At 40.1% G+C, this 18,216-nt stretch overlaps 1 protein-coding gene across 1 annotated transcript in view; it reads left to right on the top strand.

Moving 5' to 3' along the window:
- The window catches only part of MLLT10 (myeloid/lymphoid or mixed-lineage leukemia (trithorax homolog, Drosophila); translocated to, 10), a 134,681-nt gene that overhangs the window by 89,696 nt on the left and 26,769 nt on the right, over positions 1-18,216 (top strand). The window contains exon 9 of the mRNA XM_011991333.1: positions 13,489-13,667. Within this exon, the coding sequence (XP_011846723.1) occupies positions 13,489-13,667 (179 nt within the window). The remainder of the gene's footprint in view (positions 1-13,488; positions 13,668-18,216) is intronic.

The following is an 18,216-nucleotide window of genomic DNA, read 5'->3' as shown; positions in this document are numbered from 1 at the left end:
ATTTTGTATCCTCCAAATTTACTGAATTTATCAGTTCTTATAGTCTTTTGGTGGAGTATTTAGGTTTTCTGCATATAAAATCGTGTAGTTTGCAAAGTAGCGAATTTTATTTCCATATGGAAGTCAACTTGAATGCCTGTTATTTCTGATGGCAGATTGCTCTGGTTAGAATTGTCAATATTATGTTGAATAAGAGTTGTGAAGGTGGGCATTCTTGTTTTGTTTTGGGTCTTAGAGGAAAAGCTTTTAGCTTTTCCCTGTTCAGTATAATGTTAGCTGTGAGTTTGTCATATATGGCCTTTATTATTTTGCAGAATGGTCGTTCTGTGCCTAGTTTCAGAGTTTTTAATATGAAGCGATGTTGAATTTTTTCAAATGCTTTTTCTGCATCTATGAGATGATCATATGGATTTTGTCCTTCATTCTATTGATGTGATGTCTATTACGTTAAACCATCCTTGCATTCCAAGTGTAAATCCCACTTGATCACAGTGTATTACCTTTTGATGTTTTGTTGAATTTGGTTTGCCAGCATTTTGTTGGGGATTTTTGCATCTATGTTTATTAGGGATATTGGCCTGTAGTTTCCTTTTTTGTTGTTGTATCCTTGTCTGGTCAGGGCCTTATAAAATGAGTTAAGGAGAATTCCCTTCTCTTGAATTTTTGGAATACTTTGAGGAGGATTGGTATTAGTTCCTTTTTATACATTTGTTAGTATTCAGCATTGAATCTATCCAGTCCTAGGCTTTTTTTTGGTTGGGAGACATTTTATTACTGATTCAGTCTCATTACTCATTGTTGGTCTGTTCAGGCTTTCTGTTTCTTCCTGATTCAGTCTGGGTAGGTTGTATGTTTTTTGGAATTCACCCATTTTCTCTAGATTTTCCAATTTGTTAGCATTCATAATATTTTCTGCTGTCTTTTGTATTTCTGTGGTATCAGTTGTAATGCTCCTTTTTCAGTTTTGATTTTGCTGATTTGGTTCTTATCTCTCTCTTTTTTTTTTTTTTTTTTTTTTTGCTTGCTCTAGCTAGCAGTTTATCAATTTTGTTTACCTTTTTGAAGAACCAGTTTTTCAATTCATTGATTTTTTGGGGGGTGTAGAGGGGGGTCTCTATTTTTGTCTAATCTTCATTATATCTTTTCTTCTGCTAATTTTGGGTTTGATTTGTTCTTGCTTTTCTAGTCCTTGAGGTGCATCATTAGGTTGTTTATTTGCAGTCTTTCTACTTTTTTGATGTAGATGTTTACTGCTATAAACTTTTTAGTGCTGTTTTTGCTGTTTCCATTTTCATTTGTTTCAAGAAATTTTTAAATTTTCATCTTAATTTCTTCATTGGCGCAATGGTGGATTGTGTTATTTTAAAAAATATATGTATATTTAAGATCCATCTTGCTCTGTCACCCAGGCTGGAGTGCAGTAATGCGATCTCTTCTCACTGCAACCTCTGCCTCCTGGGTTCCAGCAATTCTCCTGCCTCAGCCTCCTGAGTAGCTGGGACTATAGGCATGTACCACCATGCCTGGCTAATTTTTTATATTTTTAGTAGAGATGGGTTTCACCATGTTAGCCAGGCTGGTCTCAAACTCCTGAGCTCAGGAATTCCACCAACCTCAGCCTCCCAAAGTGCTGGGGTTGCAGGCGTGAGCCACTGCACCTGGTCATGTTATTTAACTTCATTTCTCTTCTCTTCTCTCTCCCCTCCCCTCCCCTCCCCTCTTGTTTCTTTTCTTTCTTTTTTTTTTTTAAAACAGAGTCTCACTCTGTTGCCAGGCTGTAGTGCAGTGGCATGATCTCGGCTCACGGCAGCCTCCACCTCTCGGGTTCAGGTGATTCTCCTGGCTCAGCCTCCCGAGTAGCTGGGACTACAGGTGCCCACCACCACGCCCAGCTAATTTTTGTATTTTTAGTAGAGACGGGGTTTCACCATGTTGGCCAGGATGGTCTTGGTCTCTTGACCTCGTGATCCGTCCACCTCAGCCCCCCAAAATGCTGGGATTACAGGTGTGAGCCACTGTGCCTGGCCATGTTATTTAATTTTTATGTATTTGTGTAGTTCCCTAAGTTCCTCTTTGTGTTGATTTTTAATTTTATTCCATTGTAAATTGAGAAGATACTTGATACGATTTTGATTTTTTAAAGATTTGTTTTGTATCCTGACATATAGTCTGTCCTGGAGAATGTTCCATGTGCTGTTGAGAGCAGTTGTTGGATAAAATGTTTTGTAAATGTCTGTTAGGTCCATTTGGTCTAAAGTCTAATTGGAGTTCAGTGTTTGTTTTTTGATTTTCTGTGCCAGTGATCTATCTAATGTTGACAGTGGAACGTTGAAGTCTCTCACTATTTTTATCCCTCTCTTTAGGGAATCTGAATTTTCCAGTTTGGTGCATGTATATTTAGAATTGTTATATCCTCTTGCTGGATTTATCCCTTTGTCATTATATAATGACCTAATCTTTTTTACAGTTTTTTTTTTTTTTTCTTAAAATCTCTTTTATCTGATGTAAGTATAGCTACTCCTGCTTACTTCCTTTGGTTTCCCTTTGCATAAAATATCTTTTTTCATACCTTTACTTTCCATCTGTATGCATCCTTACAGGTGAAGTGTGTTTCTTGTGGACAGTAAATAGTTGGATCTTTTTTTAATTCATTCACCCAGTTGATATGTTGTAAGTGGAGAATTTAATCCATTACATTTAAGGTTATTATTGATATGTGAGGTTTTGTTTTTGTCCTGTTGTTAACTTTTTTTTGTGGTTTTGTATATTCTTTTCCTTTCTTTTTGTCATTGTGGTTTTGTGGTTTTCTGTAGGGGTGGTATGAGTCCTTTTCTTTCTTCTTTCTTTGTGTTTTTGCTTTGCTCCAGCGAATTTTGTACTTTTTTATGTTTTCATGGTGGCAAATGTCATCCTTTTGCTTCCAGGTTTAGAACTCCCTTGAGCATTTCGTGTAGGGTGGTCTAATGGTGATGAATTTCCTCAACTTTTGCTTGTCTGGAGGACTTTATTTCTCCTTCATTTATGAAGGGTAATTTTGCTGGATATAATATCCTTGACTGAAAGATTTTTTTTTCTTTTTTTTTTCCAGCACTTTTGAATATATCATCCCCTTCTCTGTTGACTGTAAGATTTCTGCTGAGACATCTGTTAGTCTGATGGGGGGTTCTTTTATGGGTGACTGGATGCCTTTCTCTTGTTTTTAGAATTCTTTGTCTTTGTCTTTAGACAACCTGAGTAGAATGTGCTGTAGAGAAGACCTAAATTTATGCATTGTTTTTAGGGATCTTAGAGCCTCCTATATCTGGATGTCTATATCTCTTGCCAGACGTGGGAAGTTTTTTTTTTTTTTTTTTTTTTTTTTTTTAGATAAGATTTTCTCTCTGTGGCCCAAGCTGGAGTGCAGTGGTGTGATCTCCACTCACTGCAACCTTAGCCTCCCGGGTTCAAGCAATTCTCCTGCCTCAGCCTCCCAGGTAGCTGGGATTACAGGAACATGCCACCACACCAAACTAATTTTTGTATTTTTAGTAGAGACAGGGTTTCACCATGTTGATCAGGCTGATCTTGAACTTCTGACCTCGTGATCCACCTGCCTCGGCCTCCCAAAGTGCTGGGATTACAGGCGTGAGCCATCATGCCCGGCCCAGACCTGGGAAGTTTTAATCTAGTATTTTGATGAATTGGTTTTCCATATTATTGGAATATTTGGTCACTATATTTTGACTGGGTTATTTCAGAAGACTGGCTTCAAGTTATGAATTTTTTTCTTCTGCTTGATCTAGTCTATTGTTGAAACTTCTGAATACATTTTGGATTTCAGTTGATTTTTTTGTTGTTGTTGGAGTGTTGCTCTGTTGCCCAGGCTAAAGTGACCTCAACTCACTGCAGCCTCTGCCTCCTAGGTTCAAGCGATTCTCCTGCTTCAGCCTCCTAAGTAGCTGTGATTACAGGCATGTACCACCACACCTGGCTGATTTTTGTATTTTTGTAGAGATGAGGTTTTGCCATGTTGGCCCGGCTGGTGTTGCAGTCCTGTACTCAAGTGATCTGCCTGCCTTGGCCTCTCAAAGTGCTGGGATTACAGGCGTGAGCTACCGCGCCCAGCCTCTGTTTTGTTCTTTTTAAATTCTCTCTCTCTCTCTCTCTCTCTCTCTCTCGATATATATATCTCGTTGGTTAATTTAGTATTCATGTCCTGAGTAACCATTCTTATTTCTTTGTATTTTCAGAATTATTTTGTATCTCACACAGCTTCTTTAGTATTAAAATTTTGAATTATTTTTCCAGTATTTTTAAAAACTGTTTTTAATGGTATCTATTGGTATGGAATTATTGTGTGTCCTTTGGAGGTGTCTGTCTCTTTTTTTTTTTTGGCTTTTTAATATTTCCTGTGTATGTTGATATCTGTGCATCTGATGTGATAATAGCTTCTCCCAATTTTTTAAAATTTGCTTTCATAGGGGAGAATGTTTTCTTGAAGATATATCTATGGTGTTGCTTGGGTAGGCACTGTAGTTTTGATTCTGAATCTGTGCAGTCATGTAATCTCTGGATGATTTATTTGGCTTAAACAGTATCAGCAGTGTCTGTGATTTTTCTCAGTGGTTTAGGGTGCAATTATTAGTGGAGGCAGTGGTGAAGTTTTGCTGGGGACTAGGATGCCAAGTAGACCAGCCTTTGCACCACATTGGTGGACCAAGCATGCCTGACCTTGGGCCCAGGGTGGCATATGCAGGTACTGGTGTTAGTGGATCCAGGTAGGCTGATTCTTGTGCCTCTAGGTGGAGACCCATACTTCCTCAGATGCCAGTAGCGGTAGCAGTTGGCTCTGTAGGTTGGACGGTTCTCAGGTCTGTGGCCAGCCATTGTGGTGCTCGTGGACAGTGGCAGTGATGGGACAACCTTCTGGATCCCAGGAAGAGTGTGCTTGTATTGGCGGTGGCTACAATGGACCGGGCAGGCCAGTCTCCAGGCCTGCAGATGGTACGTGCAGATAGGTGCCAGCTGTGGCAGTAGCAGCAGGGTGTGGGTAGGCCTAACCTCAGATCCCCAGGACAAGTGTTCAGGTGCTAATGATGTTGGTTTGCGCTGGGCAGTCCCCTGTACTCCGGACTTGTGTGCTCCAGACTTGGCATGGGCTGAGGGTGGGGCATTCAGATAGTGCGGACAGCATTGGTCACACTGTTGCCCTGTGCTGGAGAGCCCAGGGCCGTGTTAGTAGAGGCAAGCATAGGCCAGCAGATGGGGAACACTCACACATCAGCCCTAGCAGTGGTACCCCACATCTCAGCCATGTATGCAATAGCTCACGCTTCGCTCCTTCATGCCTCCTCCCTGGAAGCAGCAGCTGGTGTATCTCTTGGCCTCAGTCCTAGCACTGCTGGGCGCTAGGACAGTGCGTAGTCTGTTGGGGAGAAGACTCTTAAGTTGGTGCCTTGCTGTTGCTGCTTAGGTCTTAGAACATGTATGGGATACAGCACAAGCATCTTTCCTGTGGCTGTGCTGTCAACACAATCTCCTCGCAGCTCCCTATGTTTATTTCAGAGCCTGCAAGGATCTAGGGGCTCTCCCATGGCTAGCATTGCAGAAGTCCATGTGGGAACATTGACAGCTGAGGGTCTCTAACCTGTCCTTTTCCTGCATTAGGGAGCCTCCCTTGGCTCCTGGCCAAGCAGGCTGCCTTGCTTCCCTTTCCTTCCTTGTCTTATTAGTTTTCTGTTGAATTCCAGTGTTTTCTCTTGGACAATCTGTTCAAATTGTGATTACCTACTATTTTCATTCTTAGTGGAGGAGACAAGTACAAAATGCCTGTAGTCAGCCATCTTGAAATCCCTCTCTCAATCCTATTTAATTCTTAATAATGAATTCATAATAATAATGGACACTGTCAAATGTTTACTATGTGGTAGACGTCTACCATGACTGATGCCTGCACATACCATCAGGGGCCTGAGGACAATATTAGTGTATGCTTCGCATATGTAAGCTCATCCTTGTCCCAGCCCTATGAAATCATTGGTACCACCTTCACTTTATAGATGAGGTATATGAGGTTGTGTGAGGTTATTTGCATAAGGGAGCAGGATTTGGACTTTTAACTATTTTCACACCATATTAACCTCTAGGAAAGAATAAATAATTCAGTCTCTCGGGATGTGGGTTAGGGATAACTTACAGGCTTAATTACTTACTTGGTTAAATACTCCTCAAGACTATTCCATTCACTGTCTTTTTCCTGAGTAAGCCACTGGATGGGTACTTATTTGACCTCCTAGGCAGTTTGAAAGTGGGAAATAGGAACTCAGGTTGGTGAACATTATTATTTCTGTCATTAGACAGGTATACTTCTGTCTTATTTATCAATCTTGAGTAATTGCCTTGGCTTACTAATAAAAACTTAAGTCTAAACAAGTAGAAGTCTTTTGGCTTCTACTCATACTATATTCTTCTCCTGAGATCACTGTTTGTCTCCATCTTTTCACATCTGGTGGACTGAAAATGCAGCATTTGAGAAGTCAGTCAGTGCCATCTCTTTCGTCAGGCTCTCTTTCTTTGCTTCAGTGACACCACAGTCATGGTGTTCTTCTTATCTCACTGGTGTCAATTTTCTGTATGAACTCCTCTTCCAGGACCCATCCTTGAAATGTTGGAGAGCCTCAACATGTGGTCCTAGGCTGGCATTTAAGAAAACTTCCATTCCTCCTGTTCCAGTTTTTACCACCTTAGTAATGACACTTTTAATCACTAGCCAGAAACCCATGACTCATCATCTTCTACCCTGTACCAAATCTAATTTGTCATCAAGTTTAGATGATTCTAACTTCTAGATGCACTGCAAGTCCTTGTCCCTGTTCAGTACTACTACCATCTTTGTCTGGTGGGACATAATTTTTAATCCAAATTGTGAAATAGCCTCCTAAAAAATATCTTTGTTTCCACTCATCCCCGTCAGTCCCTTTGCTACATAGGAGTCAGAGGGATGATCTTTTAAAAAAGTGAGTCCTACTCTTTTCCTTTGGTGTCTTCCTATTGATCTTAGCAAAAATTCTGAACACCTCTACATGGCTCACAAGGCCTTATGATCTGTTCCTTCCCCTCTTTCCAGCTTTGTCTTTTTACCAGCCTCTCCACAAGGCTTTAGCTGAATTACCTGTTTTTAATTCTTTCAATATTTCTGGGTCTTTTGAACAAGATTTTCTGTCTTACTCTTTGTCCAGTTAACACCTACCTAACCTTTAAGCCTTGTCTTAAATATTTTTTTAGACAGGTCTTTCTTGCTTCCTAATATTTCACTCTTGTGGTACCTTTTTCTTTTCTGTTACAGTATGTGTTGGAATTTATATTCATGTATTTGTTTTAATGTTTGCCTCGCTCCTTAAATTGTAAATTCCCAGAGAGCTAAAATCTTCTCTCTTGCTCCCTACATTATCCCAGCTCCTAGCCTGATTCCTCATACCTACTGAATATTTGTTTGATGAAAGGAAGGAAGGAAGGAAAGGAAGGAATCAGTATGTCATTGCCACCCTCTGTATCATTCTACAGCTTTGTTTCTCCTCCCTATCCTGAACAGATGAATTTCAGTGTATTTTCCTAGAGCTCATGCATTGTAACATTTAATTGTTTAATTAAACAATTATTTAATTAATTGAATACCACCTTGATTTTAGTTAAAAACAGTATATGACTTAAATAAGATGAAAAATAGAGTGAAGTTAAATAGAAAGCAGATACAGAAGAATTTAAGGTGGATGTTGTACCAGTCCTACCTGAGGAGCAAGAAAGTTGAAGGGAATACTTATTTTCATTTTCAAAGAAAGATTTAGAATTTTAAGCTTTCCTGCCTTGATAGGAAAGAACATTTTGCTCTGTTGTTTTTTTTTTTACCAGTAAACTGAGTACCAGATATTGTTCCATAGTGTGATTACTGGATTGCACATTTAGCTGCGTAATTTCCTATGTAAGTATAGGTTGATGTAATAATATAAAAACAATTTTAAGTTTTGAGATTGAAGATCCTTAATCACCATGATTTTGCTTCTCAATATTATTCTTCCAAGATGTTTTGCTGCATGTTGTGATGGTAATTGCAGCTTTCAAAGTGTAGTAGAGACATTGGAGGACCTGGTAGTTAAAACATTGTACTTTCCTGACTTACAGGTACATTTTTAATGAAAGCATTAACACCAGAATGGCTCTAGCTACCATTTATTGAAACTTACTCTGTGGTAGGCATTGCTAGAGCTTTTTTATATGGATATTCTCAAAATCTCACAAAAAGTCTTTAAGGTAGCCATTATCTTTGTTTTATAGAGAATAATAATATGGAGACTCAGAAGGGTTAAGTAGTTTGATTAAGGGTCACATAGGTGACAGATCCAGCATTTGAACCCAGTTTTGTCTAAGTCAAAAGCTTCTGCTGTTTCAATTTCAGCATGCTGCCTCCAGCTAACTTTTGTCTTCTAATTTTAGAAGTTGGAGACTCCCTGTGTAGTACACTTTTCACTTCCAAATTAACTAGATAATCAGCATTTTATCTTTTTTTTTTCCTTTTTTTTGAGATGGAGTCTTGCTCTGTTGCACAGGCTGGAGTGCAGTGGTGTGATCTTGGCTTATTGCAACCTCCGCCTCTCAAGTGATTCTCCTGCCTCAGCCTCTCAAGTAACTGGGACTACAGGCATGCACCTGGCTAAGTTTTGTATTTTTTTTTTTTTTGAGACGGAGTCTCGCTCTGTCACCCAGGCTGGAGTGCAGTGGCCGGATCTCGGCTCACTGCAACCTCCATCTCCTGGGTTCAAGCAATTCTCCTGCCTCAGCCTCTTGAGTAGCTGGGACTACAGGCGCCCGCCACCACGCCTGGCTAGTTTTTTGTATTTTTTAGTAGAGACGGGTTTTCACCATGTTAGCCAGAATGGTCTCGATCTCCTGACCTCGTGATCTGCCCATCTCGGCCTCCCAAAGTGCTGGGATTACAGGCTTGAGCCACCGCGCCCGGCCAAGTTTTGTGTTTTTAGTTGAGATGTGTTTCGCCATGTTGGCCAGGCTGGTCTCAAACTCCTGACCTCAGGTGATACATCTGCCTCAGCCTCCCAAAGTGCTGGGATTACAGGTGTGAGCCACCGCATCTGACTGCAGTATTTTATCTTCTAAGATACTTTGAAAACACTGAATTCAATAGAAACTCAGTATTTGTTGAATTATCTATGGTGTAGCAACCTTTAAAAATGCATATCTTTTTCTCTGCTATGTGTTATTTGGAATATAAGGTTTATAAATAATCACTTCATTAACATGCTCTTTCCTGTCCTTCTCAGCCAAACTTGTTTCTTTTTCTTCCTTTCTCCTTTTCCTTTTCCCTTTCCCTTTCCTTTCCTTTCTCCTTTGTTTCCCCTTTCCCCTTTCCTTTCCTTTCCTCTCTTTTTCTTTTTCTTTTTCTTTTTTGGAGACAGGGTCTTGTTCTGTCACTGAGCCTGGAGTACAGTGGAACAATCTCGGCTTAATCTCAACCTCCCAGGCTCAAGCAATTGTCCCACCTCAGCCTCCCAAGTAGCTGGGACTACAGGCACACACCACCACGCTTGACACCACACCCAGCTAATTTTGTATTTTTGGTAGAGGTAGGATTTCACCATGTTGTCCAGGCTGGTGCTGGGCTTAAAGGGATCTGCCCACCTTGGCCTCCCAAAGTGCTGGGATTACAAGCCTGAGCCACTGCACCCAGCCATTCCTTTGAAATTCTTAGAGCAGTTTATAAGATTCTCTATCTTAGTTTTCTAAGTTTGCCCTTTGTGATCTAATTTTGTTTACCCATTAAATGGTAATGTTATTTAGGGTTCTGTCTTTGGTTCTCTTCTCTTGATCATGCTGAAAACTTTCCCTGGGTGATCCCATTTTTGTTCCTTGGCCTTGACCATTGTGTTCATATCAAGAGTTGTAAATAAAATACTTACGGGGCCACGTAGGTAACATAAATGAGTGACATGGTCAGGGATGATGGAGATGCTGGATTAAAGTCTCCATGCCCTGTTCAGAGCTCTGGTCATATTGCTGCTCTTTTATAATATAGTATCCAGTGTTGGCAAATCTTCAGTTTTTCAAGAGATATTAGACATCTAGAATTCTTAATGGGAAATTTCTTATTTGTATAATAATTATGAGCAACTGGTTAAAATTTCAACCATAGTGCAGACCAATAGTAAGTATTTTTAGTTTGCAAGTTTACTTACTGTAACTTACCATGCTTCTCACTCCTAGATTTTATTTGTCTTCAGATCTGAGTTTTCTGCTGGGTTTTAGGCTTATCCCATTGTGTGCTATATATAGGAGTTCTGTCACCCACAGGCATCTCAAAGACCGTGACCCTGAACTTCTAATTTGTATTAGGAAGTGATTTCATTTATAGGACACCTGTGAGTTTGAATCAATATTTCACCACCTACTAGCTCACCAAGCAAGTTACTTTATTTCTTTAAACTTCTGTTTGCTCATATGTGAAATGGGAGTAATATTTACTTCATTGAGTTCTTATGCTAGCACAGTTACTTGCGTACAGTAACCAAACACTGCTTTCAGTTGCTGTTCCTGTTTCAGTGAATGGTATCACTACATGCACTTACTGCTGCTTAAGAGTCATTGGTGACTCTACCCATATTTTTATTTTTCAGGTCTAATTAGTCACCAAGTTCTATTAGTCTAAGAGAATTTTCAGGTCTAAGTAGTCACCAAGTCCTTAGAATTTATCCTGCTCTCTACTGCATGTTTCTTCCCCAAACCGTCCTTCACCTGTGTTCTGCAGTGCCTTTAGAAATTAGCTTGAGAGGCCAGGTGTGGTGGCTCAAACCTGTAATCTCAGCACTTTGGGAGGCCAAGACGGGCAGATCACCTGAGGTCAGGAGTTTGAGACCAGCCTGGCCAACATGGTGAAACCCCATCTCTAGTAAAAATACAAAAATTAGCTGAGGGTGATGGCATGTGCATGTAATCCCAGCTACTAGGGAGGCTGAGGCAGGAGAATCACTTGAACCTGCGGGTGGAGGTTACAGTGAGCCGAGATTGCACCACTGCACACCAGCCTGGGCAATAGAGTGAGACTTCACCTCAAAAAAGAAACTAGCTTGAGGCTGGGCATGGTGGCTCATGCGTGTAATGTCAGCACTTTGGGAGGTTCAAGTGGGAGGACCACTTGAGCTCAGGAGTTTGAAATCAGCTTGTCAGCATAGTGAGACCTCATCTCTTACTGCCCTGACTACCCCCGCAAAAAAAAAAAAAAAAAAAAAAAAAAAAAAGCCAGGTGTAGTGGTGTTCGCCTGTGGTCCCAGCTACTTGGGAGGCTGAGGCAGGAGGTTCGCTTGGCTCAGGAGGTCAAGGCTGCAGTGAGCTATGATTGCACCACTGCACTCCAGTATAGATGACAGAGTAAGACTGTCTCAGAAAACAAACAAAAGACTCAGAAAACAAACAAAAGATAGAAAAGAAATTAGCCTGAAAAGCAACAACATCTCTTTCAGTACGTTTTTTGGCTCACCACTTTTCTCACTCCAGGTCTGAATTAGATACCTCTTTTTCTGTGCTCCTAGCCCCCTGAGGAGGTCTCTGTTGTAGTGTTCTTCACAACTGTTTGTAATGCCTTTTTTTTCTACGCAACTTCTTGAAGGCAAAGACTACCTATCTTGAATGCCTTTTTATCTCCAGGGCTTAGAATAATGCCTGGCAAATAATGAGTTCAATGATGTTTGGAGTATGAATGCATTGGCTAAATGAATATATTTTTTCTGAAGAAACTGTAGATATAAAAAAGATCTCGAAGCCTTAATTATAGCTCTAAGGCCTTTTAAAATATCCCAATTGTTTTGTTTTCCCAGTTTGAATAAGATTGTAGGTGCTTTAATTTATTATATGTCAGTAACGTTATTTATTTATTTATTTATTTATTTATGACAGAGTCTTGCTCTATTGCCAAGTCTGGAGTGCAGTGGTGCAATCACAGCATGGCTTACTACAGCCTCGAACTTCCAGGCTCAGGTGATCCTCACACCTCAGTCCCCATGGCAGCTGGGACTACAGGCGTGTGCCACCATGCCTGGTTAATTTTTATTTTTTGTAGAGACAATATCTCCCTTTGTTGTCCGGGCTATGTTGATGTTCTTTAGAACAAAGTAAATTGTGTTGTTGATATAAATTACTGATTATTGTTGCCCTCTAGGGCTACAATTGGTAATTTTTATTTATTTATATATTTTTTTCTACAGCCCACTTAGGTTCATTCTTTCCTTCTGTTTCTGTACCTGAGTCTCAGGCTCTTCTTCCCTCTTGGCCTCCCAGGAGCTCTGGTTTATAGCAAGTTTTCTTGGCCGCCACACTATTAACACTATGGGCCAGTTATTTCTTATAGAGGTTGTTCTGTGCATTGTAAAATGTCTAGTAGCATCCCTGGTCTATACCCATTGGATGCCAGTAGCACTCTCCAGGCTTGATAACTAAAAATGTCTCCAGGTATTGTGAAATGTCCTACAAAATCACCCCTTGTTGAAAACAGCTGGTTTATAGATATTCCCATTTCTTTATCCTGAAAGCCTCTCCTTGTCTATGCTGAGCATGATTTTCTGTTTTTTTAAAAATCAGCACTTCCAAAAAAATTAACTTGTTTCCTATTAACTTATGCTCATCCTCCCCTCCCCCGGCCCCCCCCAGTCCTCTTTTCTAGAATGAGTAGCTTCCATTTCCCACCTTATTTCTGGCTTTTATCCCCATGGTTCCTCTCAAAGTGATTTCATCAAGTCTCCCATGATTTTCACCTCTTATGTTCTCTGGAGTAAATGGAGCTGCCAACTCATAGCCCAGTTCATCATGTCTTAATCCTTCCTCCTTTCCTATCCCTGCAGCTGCCCCATACAGTCAGTCACAAAGTCCTGTCTGTGTTATCTCTGGAATGTCTCTAGAATCTACCAACATTCTTTATTCCCACGCCTGTCTCCCACCAATGTCATCAGCTCCTCTGTTGGTTTCTGAATTTCAAGTTGGGCCTATTCCATTTTAATTTCTACCCTGTCACCTTTCTAGAACAAGGTCTCTTCCTACTTCAGACTTTCTCAGTCATGATTTCTGGGGCCTTAGTATTTGCCTTTTGGAAGGCCCATTAGGTGATTTTTATGGAACTCTAATTGCTTCATTCCTCTACTTAAGAAATGTTTTCTTGCTCTTAGAAACTCCTAAAATCCATTATATATTTTTTACAAAGCTCTTCCTGCTATCCCCTGCTTTTAACAAAAGCCTTTTTGCTAAATAAAAATGGTGTAGGTTCTTTTAGAGAACCGCTTCATGAAAAGTCAGTGTTTATTTGTTTAGTACTAGCATAATATTTTTTAAATACCAACAATAAAATTTATAATTGGAGGAGGGATCCAGGAGGAAATGCAAGTTTACTGATTATGTGTGTCTGTAACAAATTTGACTGCTAAGTTATATTTAAATAAAATTTGGTTTTTTTTGCAGGTATTTATAACAGCAATGATGTAGCAGTATCATTTCCAAATGTAGTATCTGGCTCGGGATCTAGTACTCCTGTCTCCAGCTCTCACTTACCTCAGCAGTCTTCTGGGCATTTGCAACAAGTAGGAGCACTCTCTCCCTCAGCGGTGTCATCTGCAGCCCCTGCTGTTGCTACAACTCAGGTAAGTTGTTACACTATGATGTGAGAGGTAGTAGGTGGGTTTCTCATTTTTAAAGTGAGTTTCATTAGAGGACAAACAAATGAAATAGGGCCTTCTACAGGAATTTATGAAATATCTCAATTTGTAGTAATGTGTTAGTGAAAATGATAGGTATTTTTACATGGTATTCATGAGAGAGGATGGATGAATGTATGGGCACCAACTAATTCTTCTTAATTTCTGGGTTTTAAATTTTGTCCGAATGATATAAAATATAATTTCAGAGGAGCTTTTATTTTTTCTTTAAAAAAGTAGGATCCACAAAATATGAGCCAGTTTTGGACTCTTGTGATTTTTAAAATTCCTTTTATAATTTTTAAAATTACACAAATAATATATGAAATCTTTTTAAAGTTTTAAAAAAAACCAGTGTAGGAGAATATAGGTTAAAAGACGGAATGATCGCTTCAAGCACTAGACATTTTTCCTCCTAGTGGGAGAGAACAGTGTTTGTAAATATTGTAAATAATGATGAATATACAGGTTTTTCCATTTGTGTACCCCTTTTATCTGACTTTAGATTTGTAGTTTGATAGGTGGCCTAGTCTATAGGATGTTTTTGGGGACGGAGTCTCACTCTTGTCACCCAGGCTGGAGTGCAGTGGCGTGACCTTGGCTCACTGCACCTCCGCCTCCTGGTTTCAAGTGCTTCTCCTGCCCCAGCCTCCTGACCAGCTGAGATTACAGTCGCATGCCACCTTGCCTAGGTGATTTTTGTATTTTTAGTAGAGGTGAGGTTTCGCCATGTTGGCCAGGTTGGTCTTCAACCCCTGACCTCAGGTAATCTGCCTGCCTCGGCCTCCCAAAGTGTTAGGATTACAGGTGTGAGCCACCACGCCTGGCCAAGAGTCAAATAAAAGAAATTGTAATCCTGTTTTATAAACAGGACAGTGCAGGGGGAAAGCTGTACCCAACCCACCTGCATTACACCCCCCCTTCCCCAGAGATAATCATTTAAGATTTCCAAAATATATATTTTTATTTATTTGGAATTATGTATAATTTTATTTTCATTTCTCCAAAGCTCTAGTAGTCTTTTAATGGTCAAGAAAATGATCACAGGGACAAATGTCTAATAATGAACACCTAGTTAAAATAGTTGTTTATAAGTTCCTGTCAACTTAAGCTTTATGGATGTGTGCATAATTTCCATTGCGTGTGTCGTTAGGATACATATGCTTTTCCAGCAAGCACAGCATTAGGTTATTTTGATGCATTTGTGTGAATGGCACAGTGCAAGCAGTTGCTATTAAAATTACGTATTAGAATCAACCCCAGACAGTTCAGCACAGAAAATCAATGGCATGATTTTAGTAGTATCATCTTTGAAGTTGAAAGTGAACTATTTGGTGAACCTCCCAAATTGAGTTAAAGGAGTTTGACTACTTTAGCAGAGTTTTTCTGTGGTTCATTTCACTAAAAGTGAGGTAGCCATAACAGGGGTTTGGGGTTAGAGAAGGTGAAAGGATAAATGAAGGAATGGCTCTTATAAATGGTTTTATCTCTTTTAATTAAGTGTAACCATATGCTGTTGATAGTTTGATATCCTTGGACAAAGTCTCACATGAACATTTTCAATGTGCTTTTTTCTTTTCTGTCTTTATAAAAGTCTGTTTAATTATTCTCTGGTTAATTCCCAGCTGAATTAAGCAAAAATCCTCATTTCTTCTCATTCATTATGTTTGTGAGCCAGGGGGTTGGCATTAGGGAAGTGGTAGTGAAGAGAAATTTATAGCTAGAGGCAAAATTCCACTTAACATGTGACTCATCTGAAGAACAAAGAAATCATAGTTGTAAGTAACCCAGGATTCAGTTCAATTAAAATCCCCTCTCCAGTTTTCAGAAAGATGGGTCTCTTACAAATGTGATCATCCAGTTAGATTTACATGCTGTGTACTGAGATACCTGCATCTGTGTTTCTGTTCAGCAGTAAATGCTTTCTGTCTTCAAGCTGAAGCTTATTTAGCCTGGCTTATCTGGTGCTGCTGTAGCAACCATCAGTCTCCAGGCAACTGAGGCACGTTGACCTCTCAGTTGAAGTGAGTGCTGAACTACTTCAATTTAGCTGCCTGAGACAATAATAATGGTGTCGAATGTGAAAAATGTGAAATTTTCTAGACAATGTGCAAAAGAAAGGATACAGAAATATTTAAATAGAATTGATAGGACTCTTAAAATTGATAGGACACTTAGCAGTTGAATCTTTTTTTTCAAAATGATAGTTTATTCCTGTTTCACTCTCATATAGACCCTGTTTGTTTTCAAGTCATACATTAATTGTATTTAGATAGTCACATCGTAGTGTTTTATTTAGGGTTGCTCTAAGTAGTTGATTTGAGAGCAATGCAATAAGATAAACGGGTGAATAAAAATTATCAATATTTAAAATGTAATTCTAGGCCAGGCATGGTGGCTCATGCCTGTAATCCCAGCACTTTGGGCAGGCCACGGTGGGTGGGTCGCTTGAGGTCAGGAGTTTGAGACCAGCCCGGCCAACATGGCGAAACTCTGTCTCTACTAAAAAATTAAAAAATTAGCCGGGTATAGTGGTTCACACCTGTAGTTCCAGCTACTTGGGAGGCTGAGGCAGGAGAATCGCTCGAACGCGGGAAGCGGAGGTTGCAGTGAGCCAAGATCGCGCCACTGCACTCCAGCTTGGACCAACCAACAGAGCCAGACTCTTGTCTCCCCACCTCTCCAAAAAAAAGGAATCCTAGAAGTCTTACCACAACTATTAAGAAAACCATCACACTTGCAAGCAAAAACTTTAATAATATTGATAGATAATGGAAATATTAAACTTGAATACCGTTTTGTGCCCCCATGCCCTTAATGAAAGTAGTTTTTATTGATTGGATTGGTGCCAGCAGGATAAAATCCAGAGGTCATTTTTGCTTTTTGTGATACACATTTTAAGTAAACAGACCTCTACATTGGCTTATTTGGTATCTTAAGAATTGTTCCCTGGAAAGTGGTAAAGGAGCTAAGATTGGGAAGGGCTAGTAGAAGTTAAAAACTTAGAATAAGTTGATTTATGATTTTAATTGGGGGGAAAAGGAGACACTTGTAAAATTGGGGGTGGGGGGGAGTCTGATAGCACAAATTTTGGGGGAAAAAACTTTAAAAAACTGTTTGATAAACCTATTTTATATTCTTCTTCTTCTTTTTTTTTTTTTTTTTTTTGATGGAGTCTTGCTCTGTCACCCAGTCTGGAGTGCAGTGGTGCGATCTTGGCTCACTGCAACCTCTGCCTCCCGAGTAGCTGGGACTACTGGCACCCACCACCACGCCTGGCTAATTTTTGTATTTTTGATAGAGATGGAGTTTCACCATGTTGGTCAGGCTGGTCTCGAACTCCTGACTTCAGGTGATCCACCCACCACGGCCTCCCAAAGTGCTGGGATTACAGGTGTGGACCACCGCGCCTGGCCTCTATTTTATATTCTTAAGTGTTAAACCACCCCCCCCCCCACCCCCTGCCTTTTTTTTTTTTCCTTTCAACAGACTTGTTTTTAGAGTAATGGTTCTTTCACAAATAATTGATAGGAAGCCTGCTTTACTACATACTAGTGTATCAGTAATAGAGTAGTTTCTTAACATTGCGGAAAGAGTGGACTCCTGTCCATGTGACTGTTAATAATGTGCTCTGCCCTTGTTGGATCAGGAGTAGAGGTATAAATTCGTTTTTGTAGGAGTGTCATTAATTTTTCATTTCGCCTTTCAAATCCCACTGTTTCATAGTTCTACAGTCATTCTGTTCTGTCTTTGGGAGAATGCAGGTGCTTTTTTTTGTTTGATGGATGATTTCTTTAGTAGAAGAACTTAAGACTGAATGCAGTGAAATGTAATTGCATTCTGTTACATCCTACTTTCTGAGTTTTGCTTTTGAAATACAATCTTCATGTGATAATCATGGCTTCTTGTCCTATCCCGTGTTACTGTTAAACAAAATGATGTAGACTTAAACATCATTTAAAGTAAAGTAAACTTCCAAGGTTTATTTATGTGATATTTAGTAAATGCAGATATTTCGTGTTTCTTTTGTTGTTGTTGTTTTGTTTGTTTGTTTTGAGACGGGGTCTCACTCAGTTGCCCAGGCTAGAGTGTAATGGCATGATCTTGGCTCACTGCAAACTCTGCCCCTGCCGGGTTCAAGTGATTCTCCTGCCTCAGCCTCCTGAGTACCTGGGACTACACGTGTGCACCACTACGCCTGCCTAATTTTTGTATTTTTGGTAGAGATGGGGTTTCACCATGTTGGCCAGGCTGGTCTCAAACTCCTGACCTTGTGATCTGCCCACCTCGGCCTCCCAAGGTGCTGGGATTGCAGGTGTGAGCCACCTCGCCTGGGCATATTTTGATATTTTAAAGATACAATTGCCCAGGCACGGTGGCTCACGCCTGTAATCCCAGCACTTTGGGAGGCCGAGGTGGACGGATCACCTGAGGTCAGGAGTTTGAGACCAGCCTAACCAACATGGGGAAACCCCATTTCTACTAAAACTACTAC

This window comes from Mandrillus leucophaeus, unplaced genomic scaffold (genome assembly GCF_000951045.1).
Source record: "Mandrillus leucophaeus isolate KB7577 unplaced genomic scaffold, Mleu.le_1.0 Scaffold394, whole genome shotgun sequence".
NCBI lineage: Eukaryota > Metazoa > Chordata > Mammalia > Primates > Cercopithecidae > Mandrillus > Mandrillus leucophaeus.
Note: the sequence above shows the minus strand (reverse complement) of the source record. Positions and strands in the feature narration are given on the sequence as shown.